We start from the raw sequence: 14,486 nt of genomic DNA, 5'->3' as shown, positions 1-14,486 counted from the left end.
TGCATGGCCGCTCTCAGCCGGTTCATCTCGAGATTGGGGGAAAAAGGCCTCCCCTTTTTCAAACTACTAAAAGCGTCGGAAAAATTCTCCTGGACAGAAGAAGCCAACACGGCGTTCACCCAGCTCAAGGCCTTCCTCACCTCACCACCCGTTCTCACCGCACCTCAACCTAACGAGTACCTGCTTCTCTATTTAGCAGCGACTGATCGGGTCGTCTCCACAGTGCTCGTGGTCGAGCGAGATGAACCAGGCATGTCTATAAAGTCCAGAGGCCCGTATACTTCATAAGCGAAGTCCTAAACGAATCGAAGACCAGGTACCCTCAGATACAAAAGCTATTCTACGCCATCTTAATCACCTCAAGAAAGCTGAAGCACTACTTCGACGGACATAGGGTGCTAGTCACTACTAGTTTTCCATTGGGGGACATTCTGCGCAACAAAGATGGGGACATTCTGTGCAACGGAAGAATTGTGAAGTGGGCAATGGAGTTATGCCCATTTTCCTTAGATTTCCATAGTCGCACTACTGTCAAATCTCAGGCCCTGGTCGACTTCATCATAGAATGGACGGACCTAAACGAGCCCCCTTCCCCAGATGTCTCCGACCACTGGTCAATGTTCTTTGACGGATCCTTGAACATCAATAGAGCCGGTGCTGGAATACTTTTCGTCTCGCCAAACAAGGACAAACTCCGTTACGTCCTTAGGATCCTCTTCCCAGCATCCAACAACGTCGCCGAATACGAAGCATGCCTGCACGGCATCCGACTAGCTGTTGAACTGGGAGTAAAACGCCTTTACGTCCACGGTGACTCTGCCCTGGTCATCAACCAGTTAAACAAGGAGTGGGACACAACTCACGAGAAGATGGACCTCTACTGCAAAGAAATCCGGAAATGGGAATCCAATTTTTACGGCATAGAATACATCCATGTGGTCCGGGACAGGAACTAGGCAGCAGATGCGTTGTCGAAGATAGGGTCATCCCGGACCCAGATTTCGCAAGGCGTTTTTCGTCCAAGATATTCACACGCCAAGTGTCGGCACAGACCTGGTCGACAAGCAACCCAATGAGGCAATGCTCATAGACATTACCACTCCGACAACCAGCAGCCACAACTGGGGCACTCCCTTCATCAAGTATCTATCGGACGATTTGGGATTTCAAGATAAAATGGAGAACGAGCGCCTTATTCGGCGATCTAAGAATTACATACTCGTTGATGACAAACTTATGCGCAAGAACGCAAGTTCAGAAGTATTGCTGAAATGCGTATCACAAGATGATGGCGTCAAGCTCTTGGATGACATACACGTCGGGTCCTGTGGCAACCACGCCGCTTCCAGAACACTGGTCAGGAAGGCCTTTCGAGTAGGTTTTTACTGGCCAACCGCGGTCGCCGACGCCGAGAGACTGGTCCGACACAGTGAAGGATGCCAGTTCTTTTCCAAGCGGACCCACGTACCTGCCCACGAGATTCAGACGATTCCGTCGTCCTGGCCGTTCGCCTGTTGGAGCCTCGACATGATCGGGCCATTTAAGCCGGCGCCTGGCAACTTCAAGTTTGTCTTCGTGCTAATCGACAAATTCTCAAAATGGATCGAGTACATGCCACTGGTTAAAGCAACTTCCGAAAAGGCTGTAGAGTTCCTCAATCAAATCATACATAGATTCGGGGTTCCCAACAGCATAATCACTGACCTGGGCACCTAGTTCACCGGCACTACATTCTAGGACTTCTACGATGACAGAGGCATAGTCATAAAGTGCGTGTCGGTAGCCCACCTGTGGGCCAACGGTCAAGTGGAGCGAGCAAACGGAATGATTATCGATGCTTTGAAGAAAAGGCTGTATACTGAAAACGACAGAGCACCAGGACGATGGATGAAAGAGCTACCGGCTGTGGTCTGGGGTCTCCGAACATAGACTAGTCGCAACACGGGTGTATCACCCTACTTCATGGTTTACGGCACCGAAGCAGTACTCCCAGTTTGAAGGTGTGCATCCGGTCATCACTGCAAACGAAATTGTCATCAGACAAGTTGAACAATTAATTCATCAGCTGCTGGACCTCTGTCTTTTCCAGACCATCCGGGCACATCCTGGTCGGGTCTTGACTCCCCGCATACTCATACGCCGAGTGCACCCTCCTCTGACAGGGCATCACTCGCCGCACAAGGAAGTTCCCGACCACTCCTGGCCCGTCTAAGCAGGACCAGTCGATCAGGCTCATCTGTTCTACCACTTGACCACTGTACTCTGGACAGTATGGATGCCTCATCGAGCTTTTTATAACAACAGCCCCACCTCTACCACTTCCCGCATTCTGGGTAAAGTTGAGCATGCAGCCCGCGGGCCAAAGGCACGGCCCAAAGCACGGTCATTTGGCCCGGGCCGAGCACGGCACGGCCCGATCCTAACTGGGCTCAGGCCGGCCCGAAGCACGTTGCGGGCCGTGCTTGGGCCGACCCCTCGGCTCGCTGGGCGGCACGACATGGCCCGCTTTTAACAGCAGGCACGGTGTCGGCACGGTATCAGGAAATTTGTGAAACTTGAAGTATTAGGTTCTATGACTTGTGAAACTTGTGACTTTTGGCAAGTAAAATATGATTAAAGAGTATATTGTGTTATGTGAATTGTGAAGTATTAATGTATGTGACTTGAATATAATGTATTTATGCTTTGTTAAATTCTGTATTAAATTTGGTGTTTTTCATATATCGGGCCATGGGCCAGCCCGAAGGACTATTGGGCCTCGTGCCTTTTGGGCCGGCCCGGCACGAAAATTGGCCCACGAGCCGTGCCTGGGCCGTCAGGCAGGCACGGGCTCATGCCCTTTCGGGCCGTGCCTAGCACGGCCCGTGCCGGGCCGTGCCGGCCCGTTGCTCATCTTTGATTCTGGGGAAGTGGGCGGATCCTGCGGCGGCCGCGACGTTTCGGTTCTCAATAATTATCGCAGCTAATATGGTGGCTTTTTTTTGCATAATTGATGGTTTCCTTTTCTTGGACCGCGCAAAGAGCGGCTGGACAGTTACCAGGCGTACCTTTTTACGCAACAGCCTGACAATGTGCCAGGATGCTCTGTCACATCACGCATTAATGCGGTGATATGCTTTTTTCAAAGAGGAGTGGGTCTGTTGGAGGAACGAACATGACATACTTGTTGACTGCACCGACCACCGAGCATGATATGCTCGGAGACTGGTCGACCGGTCTATTCATTCGACATTTCGATTGACTGTACCGACCAACGAGCACGACATGCTCGGGGACTGGTCGACCAGTCTGCTAATTTGATATCTCGATTGCTTGTACAGACCACCGAGCGTGATACGCTCCGGGACTGGTCGATTACCACACTCGTTTGAAAATCTGGGGACTGTACCGAGCACGTTTTTGTTCCCAACCACGCTCGGGGACTTGTCCACCAGTCCCTACGTCGTGCTCGGGGACTGTGCCGACCACCGAGCACGTTTACGTTCCCAACCATGCTCGGGGACTGGTCGACTAGTCTCTCTGCCGTGCTCGGGGACTGTGCTGACCACCAAGCACGATCACATTTCCAACCTTGCATGAAGACTCATCAATCACTCCCCGCGCTGTGCTCGGGACTTGCTTCGATTACTCTCCAACCATAGCTTGGGGATTGGACGGGATAATTTTAATTTTTTTAGACCTTGCTACAAGGCTCATACTTCGCCTTCCAGCAAGCTCGGGGACTACATCGATACGATGCATCTGGCGATGCATTTTAGTATCAGATTTTCTATGTGGTTTTTCTTTTTAGACCCTGGCACCACGTGCCTACGTCACCTACTACCAGGCTCGGAGACTAAGTGGGCACACTTCACCTTGCGGTGAATATGCTTGCTTTTTGAAAGTTTGTACTTTTCAGAAAAGTAAACTGGACACACTTTATCAGGAAAAAATATTTTTTGATTAAGAGCACCTTGCATTCTTCGAACAACCTGCTTCTTCGATGTCAATGTTGATCAACTGTCTTTCGAGTTGGTTGAAATACCGTTGCAACTGTTCGATGACTTCCCTGCTTATCGAATACGTCAAGCCTCATTTGTCGAAGATGCTCAAGACGGCGTGTTACATCACAATACACGGTGCTCGGGGACTAGCTGTGGGGGTATAAACCCCTATACCCTTACGGCTAGACTTGGGCCAGGAGGTTTGGCCCATCACGAAGACAGTCCGAGGCTTGATCCAACTGCTCGGAGTCTCGCACAAGGAAACAAGACGTGGAGATCAAGCCGGATTCTAGTCTGTTAGAATAGGAATTGATATTGTACTATCTATGGCAATTGTAACCGACTAGGATTAGTTTCCAGATCTGTAACCCTGCCCTCTGGACTATATAAAGAGAGGCAAGGGACCCCCCTAAGACATCGAATCTCAACTCAACACAATCCACAGCAATACAATCAGACGCAGGACGTAGGTATTACGCCCACACGGCGGCCGAACCTGGATAAAAACCTTATCTGTGTCTTGCGTCACCATCAAGTTCGTAGCTTGCGCACCGTCTACCAATAAACTACTACCGTGGGTATACCCCAAGGTAGACTGCCGACTAGCTTTCGTCGACACTAATGGAGCCACTGGTACACACGAAAAAGGATGTAGAGATGAATTGTACTTGTACAATAGGATATTATATTATAAGCTAATGTGGCAACCTTGAGCCCATAGATATAGAGCTCAAGGTTATTGCCATTAACAAACCTATAAAAAAGATATATAAAGTGTACAAACCACTCATGCGAAACAACTATTTCTGTTGGTAATAATATAATGTTGATAAAAATCACTAATAACAACTTTATAACATGTTCGTAATGATATAGCGGTGCAATTGCAATAATTCTGAAAAATGAGCAGTCCATACATTAAACCTATCATTCACACTCCATCTTGCACTACGTGTGAGGTCACATTTCAGTAAATCTAGGTAGATAGAGAAGCTAAACACGCAATGATCTTCCATGAAGGCTAGCAACACCTAAATAAATGCCTAATTAGAGGCTCACAAATAAATTAAAAAAAATTCACCGTGCGTCAAACGGCGTCACAGCTAGAAAATTGAGAAGAATAAAGCACAGAGGAGGTTTGTTGGTTCATTTTTTTCGAAAGAATAATTATTGGTTCATCATCATCCATCTATGTCTGCTGCAGGAGCATGGCGTACATGATGTGGTTCCAGGCGTCCGGGAGTCCGGCGATGCACCAGTGCGTGCAGTCCATGCCATCCCGCCCCGGCCCGCCGTACACGGACGGGTGCGCGTCGATCCTGAGCTGCGACATCGCCGTGATGTCCAGCAGCGACACCGGCGCCGTCATGGCGTCGATGACGCCCCGCACCACGGCCTGCACCGGGGCCAGCAGGCTCGTCGTCGTCCCCCCGCCGCCGGCGGCGTCCGTGGCTTCCTGCAGCGGCCGCGTCTGCTTCAGGCAGCTGCCTCCTCCTCCGACGAGCCCCGGTGCCATCCCTGCTGCTTGGCTCTCCTGCTGCTGCTTCGACCTATTATTCCAGTTTGTTTGCAGGCAAGATCGTCAGAGACAGATCGAGGATCGATCCGGACGCATCGATCGACGTACTGGAGTGGACACTGTGAACAACAACAGATCGAGCTTCGAGCTCACGCACGCACATGTCGTAGTGGCTTGGGGAGATGCCCTGGTAGAAGACCCTGGTTTTGGAGGCGTCGACGTCGGCGTCGACCCAGCGCGCCCATGTGGAGAGCGCCTTGGAGAAGGCCGTCAGCCGGTCCATGTCCCGGTACGTGCTATTCCCGTCCTGCACGTAGTCCCACCTGCACGGCATTTGTTGGCTTTCGTGAACAGGACAGTTGGTAGTAGTAGTATGTAGCTTTGTTGTTGTGGAGATATGATCGATCGACCACACCACATACGTACACTTGGCTGGCGCCCCTGTATGTCCACCAGTGCCATGTGTTGAAGACGAGCAGGTGCGCGGCGAGCCACTCGCTGGCGTTCTGCATGGAGTCCAGCTTGAGCACCCGGCCGATGTCCTCCTGCACGACGTCCACCAGGAACGTCGTGTGGTACAGCACCAGGGACAGGTCGTAGTCCTGACGACAAATCAAGCAGATTCATCAGCAGCTTTGACACCGTCTGTACAGTCTGATGGATCGATCCGATCCGGAGTCCGGACCAGAGCTCGGCGATCGAGCTGACCTCGAAGCGCACGGACGAGACGGGCTCGCCGCTGGTGAAGGTGGCGCGGACGGGAGCGGCGGCGGCGGCGTGGAGCATGCAGGCGAGCGACACCCACTGGTTCATGCTCAGCGAGTCCCCCACGAACATCACCGTCTTCCCGCGCCACCTCCTCAGGAAATCGGCGCCGTCAAACCTACACACACACATATATAGGGAGAGAGAGTGATGAGTTGAGCATTTTGCACTTGGGCATATATATGCATGCAGGTTGTGATATTGATCCACAGCGCATCCATCCACCTGGGCAGCCGGCAGTTGGCGGGGCTCCACCGGAACTTGAGGTAGGCGTCGTCGGGGCGGCCGTTGCGGCGGCAGTCGAAGACGTCCGGCACGAACGGGCAGGTGGAGGCGTCGTACAGCGGGTACGACTTGTCCGCCACCCACCTCCCCCGGAACAGGTCGCAGCCGGCAAGAGCCGACGGCGACGACGGGCCGCCGTCGTCGTCGCTCGCGCCGCGCACCAGCAGGTGGTGAGGAGCAGCTCCCGCTACGACGACGACGACGACGACGACCGTCAGCACCCAGCTGGCATGGCAGATCGCCATGTTCAATTTAATTTGCCCGGCCGGGGTAACGGCGGCGCCAGTGGCTGCGTCATTATATATATATAGCGATCGATCGACATGGATGGATTGCTTGGTTTTGAAGCACATCGATCATATCCATCCTGCCGCTGTTTCCTAAGCTGCTGCTCGTATTCTCTCGGATCTATCGTTGCGTAGCGTCGTAGCACAAGCAATGCCTGCTTGGAGTCTAACTCAAGTTACTCAGCTGGCTTGATCGAATGGCTATATAAGTAATCTGAATCTTTGTAAGTTCGTCCATTTGGAGTTTGGAGCCAATGCAAGGCCATGTGAAGGACAGAGAGGGAGAACGGATTGGACCTGATTTGACCACGGCCCCGCTTATCCGGACGAGACACGTGAACGCTGCATGCGTGCGGAGGCAACGTCGTCCAGCGTGGAATTTTCGTCAAAATAATACTAATGTGGAGCTAGCGTGGATCTCAGAGTGCTCGGTTCAGTCTTCAGTGGGGTTCTAGCGTACAATCGAGGACAGCTAACGTAGTTTAAACCCCCCACTCTCTCTTACCTCTAATTCAGTGCTCGTGCTAGCTAGGTGGAGTCATTTCAAACTGTCTTGAGCTCTTGCACTCGGTGTCATGGTTAAAAAAACACTAATCCACGCAAACCATCACGGAAAAGATATCTCTATCATATCTCAGTGATAGTTAATAGAACTCATACCAGAATTGATAGGGGTCTTTTGTACTGCAGAATAGGATACATTTTTTTTTTTTTGAATACGATACATATAAAGGGTTCAAATTCGAGCTTTCTAGCCAAGATCATACATGGAATGGAGGTGGTGCAAGATGCTTGGTTGAAGCCCACTATCTTTAACCAATCCTTTTTTTCTACGGCTACACAAAAATTTGGATTTTGGAATGTAATTTGGAACAACAAGCTTCATTTGGTGGCTGCAAGGCGACTCATTTGGATTTTGGATGTTGTGCAAGAATATAGAAATCTTGATCTCTCTCCTACTAAGGTTCTCCTTGAATTGTGCTTCTTGGGACTGACAACAGTAGAAAAGTTACGGACTAGGCAAGCATCCAGGTTAACTATGATAAAGGTAGCTAATGCTAATTCAAAACTCTTCTCTTGATAGCAAATTGCACAATGAGGAAAAGTCTAATACAAAAAAAAGATGGGAACAAGGATCTCGATCTTCTGTCAGGTGGAGATAACTATCGATTTGGTGGAGACACGATATATCGATCTGGCTTCGGATCATAACACTTGGACCCTATAACCTTATTAGCACCATGTGTCTTCTGGTTTTCAATGTGTCACAATCCGATTAACCTCACCAACAAGGTTAATCTCTATTTACGAATCAAAGAACATAAGCAAAAACTCGAAAGAACGTAACTCAATTGAAGTAACAATTGTAGATGCATGATTAAGAACTTAAAGTTAGGATATCACAACCAATGAATAATAACTGTTCAGATTTGAAAATTTTTGGTTGCAGCACCCAGGCTTCCTAGAAACAGTCAGTTTACACTGGCACAACTCTCCCTTCTTTGGCAACGCAGCTAGAAATCTAACATCCAGACTCAAGCATGCCAGGGCTAGCTTAAAACTTTGGAGTAAGAATCTTTCTAGCCTCAGCAAACTCATCTACAACTGCAAGTGGGTCTTGCTACTCCTCGATGGCTTAGAAGACCAGCAAAACCTGTCAAGAATGGAAAGAAACTTCAGAATTTTAGTGAAAAAGCACCTACCAGAACTTCTTGAATCCAAAAGAACCTACTGGAAGCAACGTAGTAAAATGAGATGGGTCAAGCTAGGGGATGAGAACACAGAACTGTTTCATAGCATTGCCACCATCTCCCGTAAGAGAAATTTCATAGTGTCCCTCAGTGACAATGATGGTAACCAAATCTCTGATCATGATCAGAAAGCAAACCTTTTGTGGTCCTCGTTCAAGGACAGACTTGGAACTAGTGAGTTCTCCAGCATGTTCTTTGATCTTGGGTCTATCCTAGATTCTCATGATCTGGAACACCTGGGCAATGACTTTAGTCAGGAAGAAATCGACCTTGTCATAAGGTCACTTCCAACAAACCATGCACCTGGTCCAGATGGTTTCAACGGACTCTTCATCAAAAAATGCTGGCCCATAATTCAAGAGGATTTCACCAGACTTCTAAAAGATTTTAGCTCCGATAATGTTGATATCAGTAGCATCAACTCCTCTTTCATTGCCCTTATTCCCAAGAAGGACAACCCTGAAAAAGTTGATGACTTTAGACCAATCTCACTTCTCAATTACAGTCTCAAATGCATCACAAAGATTCTATCCAACAGGCTACAAAGAGTTATCCTAGATCTAGTACACCAAAATCAGTATGGCTTCATAAAAGGCAGAACCATTCAGGACTGCCTAGCTTGGGCCTACCAGTTCCTCCATCTCTGCCACCATTCTAAAAGAGAAATAGTCATCCTGAAACTTGACTTTGAAAAGGCCTTCGATAAGGTGGAGCACTGAAGGGTCGAGATGGCGGACTAGAGGGGGGTTGAATAGTCCTTTCTAAAACTTATCGCGCCGGCTAACCGAAACAAATGCGGAATTAAAACTATCGGTCTAGCCAAGACTACACCCCTCTATCTAAGTTCTCTAGCACCTTAAAAAGATCCTAAACAAACAAGCAAGGTGCTACCTTAGCAAGAGCTCACCTAACCAATTCTAGGAGCAAGGTCACACAAACCTATGCAACTAGTACTTTGCAAACCGGGGGAGCTCCTACACAAACTAGTGAGGCAAAGCGCACAAAGCCTAAGCTCACTAGCAAGCTCAATAACAAGGCAACTAATGCCAAATTAGAGAGCGCAACTTACTTAGCTACACAAACTAAGCAATGTGACTAACAAGGTTACACAAACCAAATTAGTCACGCAAGGAAACTACTTCTAGCTACACAAGCAAGAAGGTAACTAGAAAACTACACAAGCTAACTAATTATAAAAGCAACTACACAAGCACAAGTAAATGAATGTAAGAACAAGCTTGTGTTAGGGACTTGCAAACCAACGGGAAGAATAAATGTTGACACGATAATTTTCTCCCGAGGTTCACTTGGTTGCCACCAAGCTACGTCCCCGTTGAGACAAGCTCCAAGGTTGCCGCCGGTCCTCTTGCTAGTGGTGACCCGCAAGTCACACTCTCCCACGTGGAGTGCTTACCACAAGCTCTAGCACTTGACCCGGCCGGACCACTTGTCGCTCTTCACGTCTCGCTCAACTAGAGTTGCTCTTCGCGATCCCCCCGAGGTGAGCACCATACCCCTCACAATCTCTTCTCTGGAGCACCGCACAATCTCCTTGCGTGCTTCGACGGAGTCACAAGCCACCAAGCCATCTAGGAGGTGGCAACCTCCAAGAGTAACAAGCACCACCGGCTTGCAACATGAACACCTAGTGCCACTCGATGCAATCTCTCAATGCAACGCACTAGAGTCACTCACTCACACAATCGGATGATCACTATCAAGCATATGTGAGTTAGAGGCTTCACTAGCACTCCCCAAGCATGGACACTAAGTCCCAAGGGTGCTCAGCACCAGCCAAGGCCGGCCACCACTTCTATTTATAGCCCCAAGGGCTAAACTAGCCGTTGCCCCTTCACTGGGCAAAACACGTGGGCACCGGACGCTCACAGGGAGCCACCGGACGTTCAACTCCCAGCGTCTGGTGCTCAGGCGTCAGCCACGTGTCACTAGCCATTTGAACTCGACCGTTGCCGCCAACGGCTACCACGCGCTCGCGCCTAACACAGCATCACCGGACGCTCAACTAGTCCACACCGGACGCGTCCGGTGCACACCGGACCCGTGCGCAGAGAGCTCCGCAAACTCGCAGGGTCACTGGACGCAAGCCACCGGATGCACCCTGAGCGTCCGGTGCACTCCAGTTAGAGACACTTGCGTGCACTGGCTGACGTCACTCCACACCGGACGCGCAAACAGTCACTGCCCAGCGTCCGGTGCCAGCGTCCGGTGCGCTCTGCACACCTGAGCCACAGACTGACACCACACCGGACGATCTGGACCAGCGTCCGGTGCTGCCAACACCAGCGTCCGGTCCCGCGACTTCTCCAAATTTCCCACCGGCGCAATAGAAAATAAGCACTTAATTTTCTCAAAAGCGCCGAATCCCGCCTCGCAAGCTCGGCGGGAGGGAGAGAGGAACCCAAACCCCTCTCAATCCTAGGAACTCCACCTTCTTTGCAAATGTGCCAACACCACCAACTGTACACCACCAAATGCAAGTGTGTTAGCAATTTCACAAACATTTTCCCAAAGGAGTTAGCCTTTCAAACTTGCCACGCCACTCGATCCTAACACGTATGCAAAGTTAGATCGCTCAAGTGGCACTAGATGACCGATATGTAAACAAGTTTGCCCCTCTTGATAGTACGGCCATCTATCCTAAATCTGGTCATAAACTTCTCTACACACCTATAACCGGTGAAATGGAAAAGCCCTAGGTTATACCTTTGCCTTGCGCTTTCCATTCCATCTCCTCCATTGTTGATGCAACACATGCATCAACCAATCACAAAATGATATGATCCACTTCATATCATCATGTGACCGTATTGGTTCATCGATCTTGACCTCACTTGCTCTTCACCGTTGCCTCGGTCCATCGGCGCCAAGTCTTGCTCAAGCTTCACCATCACACGTGGTCCCTCGCTTCAAAGCCTCCGACTTGCCCTTCACTCTTGCAACCGGTCCATCGAGCCAAGCCTCATCTTGATCTTCTCCACCTTGGTCACATGACTCCATGTCATGTCTCATATGCAATGAGCTCCTCCATCATCACATAATCACCTGTGGACTAATCTCCTGTGTATCTCACATAAACACTATTAGTCCACCTAAGTTGTTACTCAATTACCAAAACCAAACAAAGACCTTTCAAGCACCAAACCATCCTTGAAGTGATGAAACACAAAGGATTCCCATCGAACTGGATAAAGTGGATTGAGAACATCCTTGGATCAGGTACATCATCTGTACTGCTTAATGGTATCCCTGGGAAATCTTTTAAATGTAAAAGAGGTGTCAGACAAGGTGACCCCCTCTCGCCACTACTCTTTGTCCTCACTGTTGATCTTTTACAAACTATTGTTAACAAAGCCTGGCGGATGGGAGTGCTAACACACCCCATCTCAGATAACTTTGGAGGAGACTTCCCTATTTTAGAGTATGCTGATGACACACTGCTCATTCTGCCCGGAGATGCCAGGACCCTCTTCAACCTGAAAGGTATTCTAAGACCCTTCTCACGACACCACAGCCCCAGAATAGCGATGTATCATTAGTCGGTATAGGTCGATATAGCGACACTCCATTGGTCGGTATAGATCTATGCCGACACTTATGTGCAGACGCTGAAAGTCGTGTCGGTATAGCCTATGCCGACCGACATGTTTTTAGCAACCGATTGTGTGACACCTTAGGGGTATATATACCGACACATAGTTTGAGGCTATAAAAACTTTTAGCAACAAACAGTCCAACGTGAAACATTCACATAGAAACAATATATATGTTGCTAATTAGCTGTATATAATGAATCCCAAATTATATATTGTCAATGCACAAACATTGAAATACAATATATACATTGACCATACATACAAGGACACTGATTAATATAAGCATAATATATTGATTTATTCATATATGAGCTAGCCCAATGTATGGTCGCACAAGTACAAAATACATTACAAGCTCGCAGACATGAAGTTTGTGCATGAGAAGCCATCAACATCCCTACCTATCTCATGAGACCAAAAGTCATACATCCACTACTTGTAACCAAAAGCTTAGCTCACTATCACTTAAAGCTCATTGCTCAACTTTTACTAACAGTGAGCTCATAGTCTTATGTCTAATAGGTTCAAAACAAAACACAGCTTCGATGAGCATTTTTCACTTGTCGACACCACCAGGTACGCTGCCTTGGTCTTGTAGGATGGCTGAAATGCAATATGAATATCTAGTTAGCAACAACTTTTACCAAAGTTGGAGAAAGACGGTTCTGGAGGGTAACATATAAGAAGAACTCCAAGAGTTATCTAAAATTAGTAGCCAACTTTCATCACAAGAAAAGCTCAATGTCCCAAGCCATTGTAAATGAAATAAATAAGTAAATTGATAGTACCTAAGAGCATCTCCAACAGTTGGCAAAAAGCACTTGGCATCCTTGAAAAATTGGCAAAAGGGGCAAAAATGCATCTCCAACAGTTTGGCAAACACATTTGGCAAATTGACACGCTTGGCAAATTCATCAGCCGCGCTCGTAGCTATCCGCCGCGCGGACTCGCTTGGCAACGCGCGATCCCTCTTCTTCTTTCCCTTTCCCGCGCGGCAAGTGAAACTTCTGGCCCGTCGTCTTTCAGGTCGCCCTCGTTGTTCCTCCCAGACCGGCGTCGTTTGAAGGACCGTCGCGAGACCAGGTGCTCCAGCCGGAGATCTCGATCTGAAGGTGTGCCCCACCGCACAGGAAACTTTCCACTGGTGCACAGGAAACTTTCCACCGGTAAACAAGAACCTTTATTAGCGCACAAGAGGTTTTCCACCGGTCTACAGAAAACTTTCTACTAGCGCACAGGAAACTTTCCTTTCCACCGGTAGACAAGCAGAAAACTTTCTACTAGCGCACAGGAAACTTTCCTTTCCACCGGTAGACAAGAAACTTTCTATTAGCGCACAAGAGGGTTTCCACCGGTCTAAAAAAAACTTTCTACATATAAGATGATGAGTTAAACATAGCCTATACATGCTGATATACCCTCGTTTCTTTAAACTGTGCAGCCTTGTAAAGGAGGACAATCATATGAACACATAAGCAACAGTATATATATACTAAAGATCCTACATTGTACTGGAAGAGGAATCATATGATTTATATGAACACAAGCAGAGAGCAGCAAATCAAAAATGCAGGCAACAGCAGTACCAAACACTCAGCAGCAGATTTGGGTGTCAGCAGATATGTACCTACTTAGCAGACGGAGGGGCACAGAGGGCACTATTGGGGTGTCAGCCCGTAGCATCCATGGAACTAACCGGCATCATCAGCAACTACGGACTACGGTCGGAGCCATCCCAGCTCCTCCTCCTTGGTCAATCCCCTGCACTGCCACCCACGGATGCACACCTCCTGCACACATAGAAAGAAGAGATGTGACCCCTCCAAAAAATGCTAGCCGCACGAGAGTACAGATGAGGGACTCACCGACATGCAGAGTCAGCTTGGCCTCCTCAACGTCAGCCGCTGCACCGGGCCTAGCACCACCTCATGTCCCCGTCGATGTAGGAGAGGAAGGGGAGGCAGCGCCACCAGTGGAGGAGAGGCCGCATCGGTGATGGGCTTGGGGGCGCTTCAGCCGCGCACCCTGGCTAAAGACGGATCCGACGACCTGGATCTAGATCTGCATAGCAGCATCGTTGAAATTGAATCGGTGAGAGATGGGCAGAGGGAAAGGGAATGGTGGTGAAGGGCGCAGGGGTGGGACAGAGGATGGGGACAACCTAGGTTTCTGGAGGCAGCGTTTTTATTCTAAGGCTCAATGAATCTCGATCGTTCGTCTCACCATCTAACGTATAGCAGTGAGGCAGAGTTTGATTTGGGATGAGGTGGGCTACGTTGGGT

The 14,486-nt window shown here is 49.0% G+C and overlaps 1 protein-coding gene across 1 annotated transcript; it reads right to left on the bottom strand.

The window, feature by feature from the left end:
• LOC8058865 (protein trichome birefringence-like 38) lies at nt 4,850-6,821 on the bottom strand. The gene is made up of 5 exons (XM_002437033.2): nt 6,493-6,821; nt 6,211-6,385; nt 5,929-6,104; nt 5,664-5,825; nt 4,850-5,533 (listed from the first exon to the last, which is right to left on the bottom strand). Exons 1-5 carry the CDS (start codon nt 6,795-6,797, stop codon nt 5,173-5,175), a joined length of 1,179 nt encoding a protein of 392 aa, XP_002437078.1. The 5' UTR covers nt 6,798-6,821; the 3' UTR covers nt 4,850-5,172.

This window comes from Sorghum bicolor, chromosome 10 (genome assembly GCF_000003195.3).
Source record: "Sorghum bicolor cultivar BTx623 chromosome 10, Sorghum_bicolor_NCBIv3, whole genome shotgun sequence".
NCBI classification, from domain to species: domain Eukaryota; kingdom Viridiplantae; phylum Streptophyta; class Magnoliopsida; order Poales; family Poaceae; genus Sorghum; species Sorghum bicolor.
This window is presented reverse-complemented; position numbering and strand designations above follow the sequence as displayed.

Excerpts from the sequence above, each read along its gene's own strand:
- LOC8058865 (XM_002437033.2), bottom strand. The coding sequence starts at position 6,797 with ATGGCGATCTGCCATGCCAGCTGGGTGCTGACGGTCGTCGTCGTCGTC. Across the intron at positions 6,386-6,492 it reads GCCAACTGCCGGCTGCCCAG|GTTTGACGGCGCCGATTTCC; the intron begins GTGGATGGATGC and ends GTGTGTGTGTAG. Across the intron at positions 6,105-6,210 it reads TCTCGTCCGTGCGCTTCGAG|GACTACGACCTGTCCCTGGT; the intron begins GTCAGCTCGATC and ends ATTTGTCGTCAG.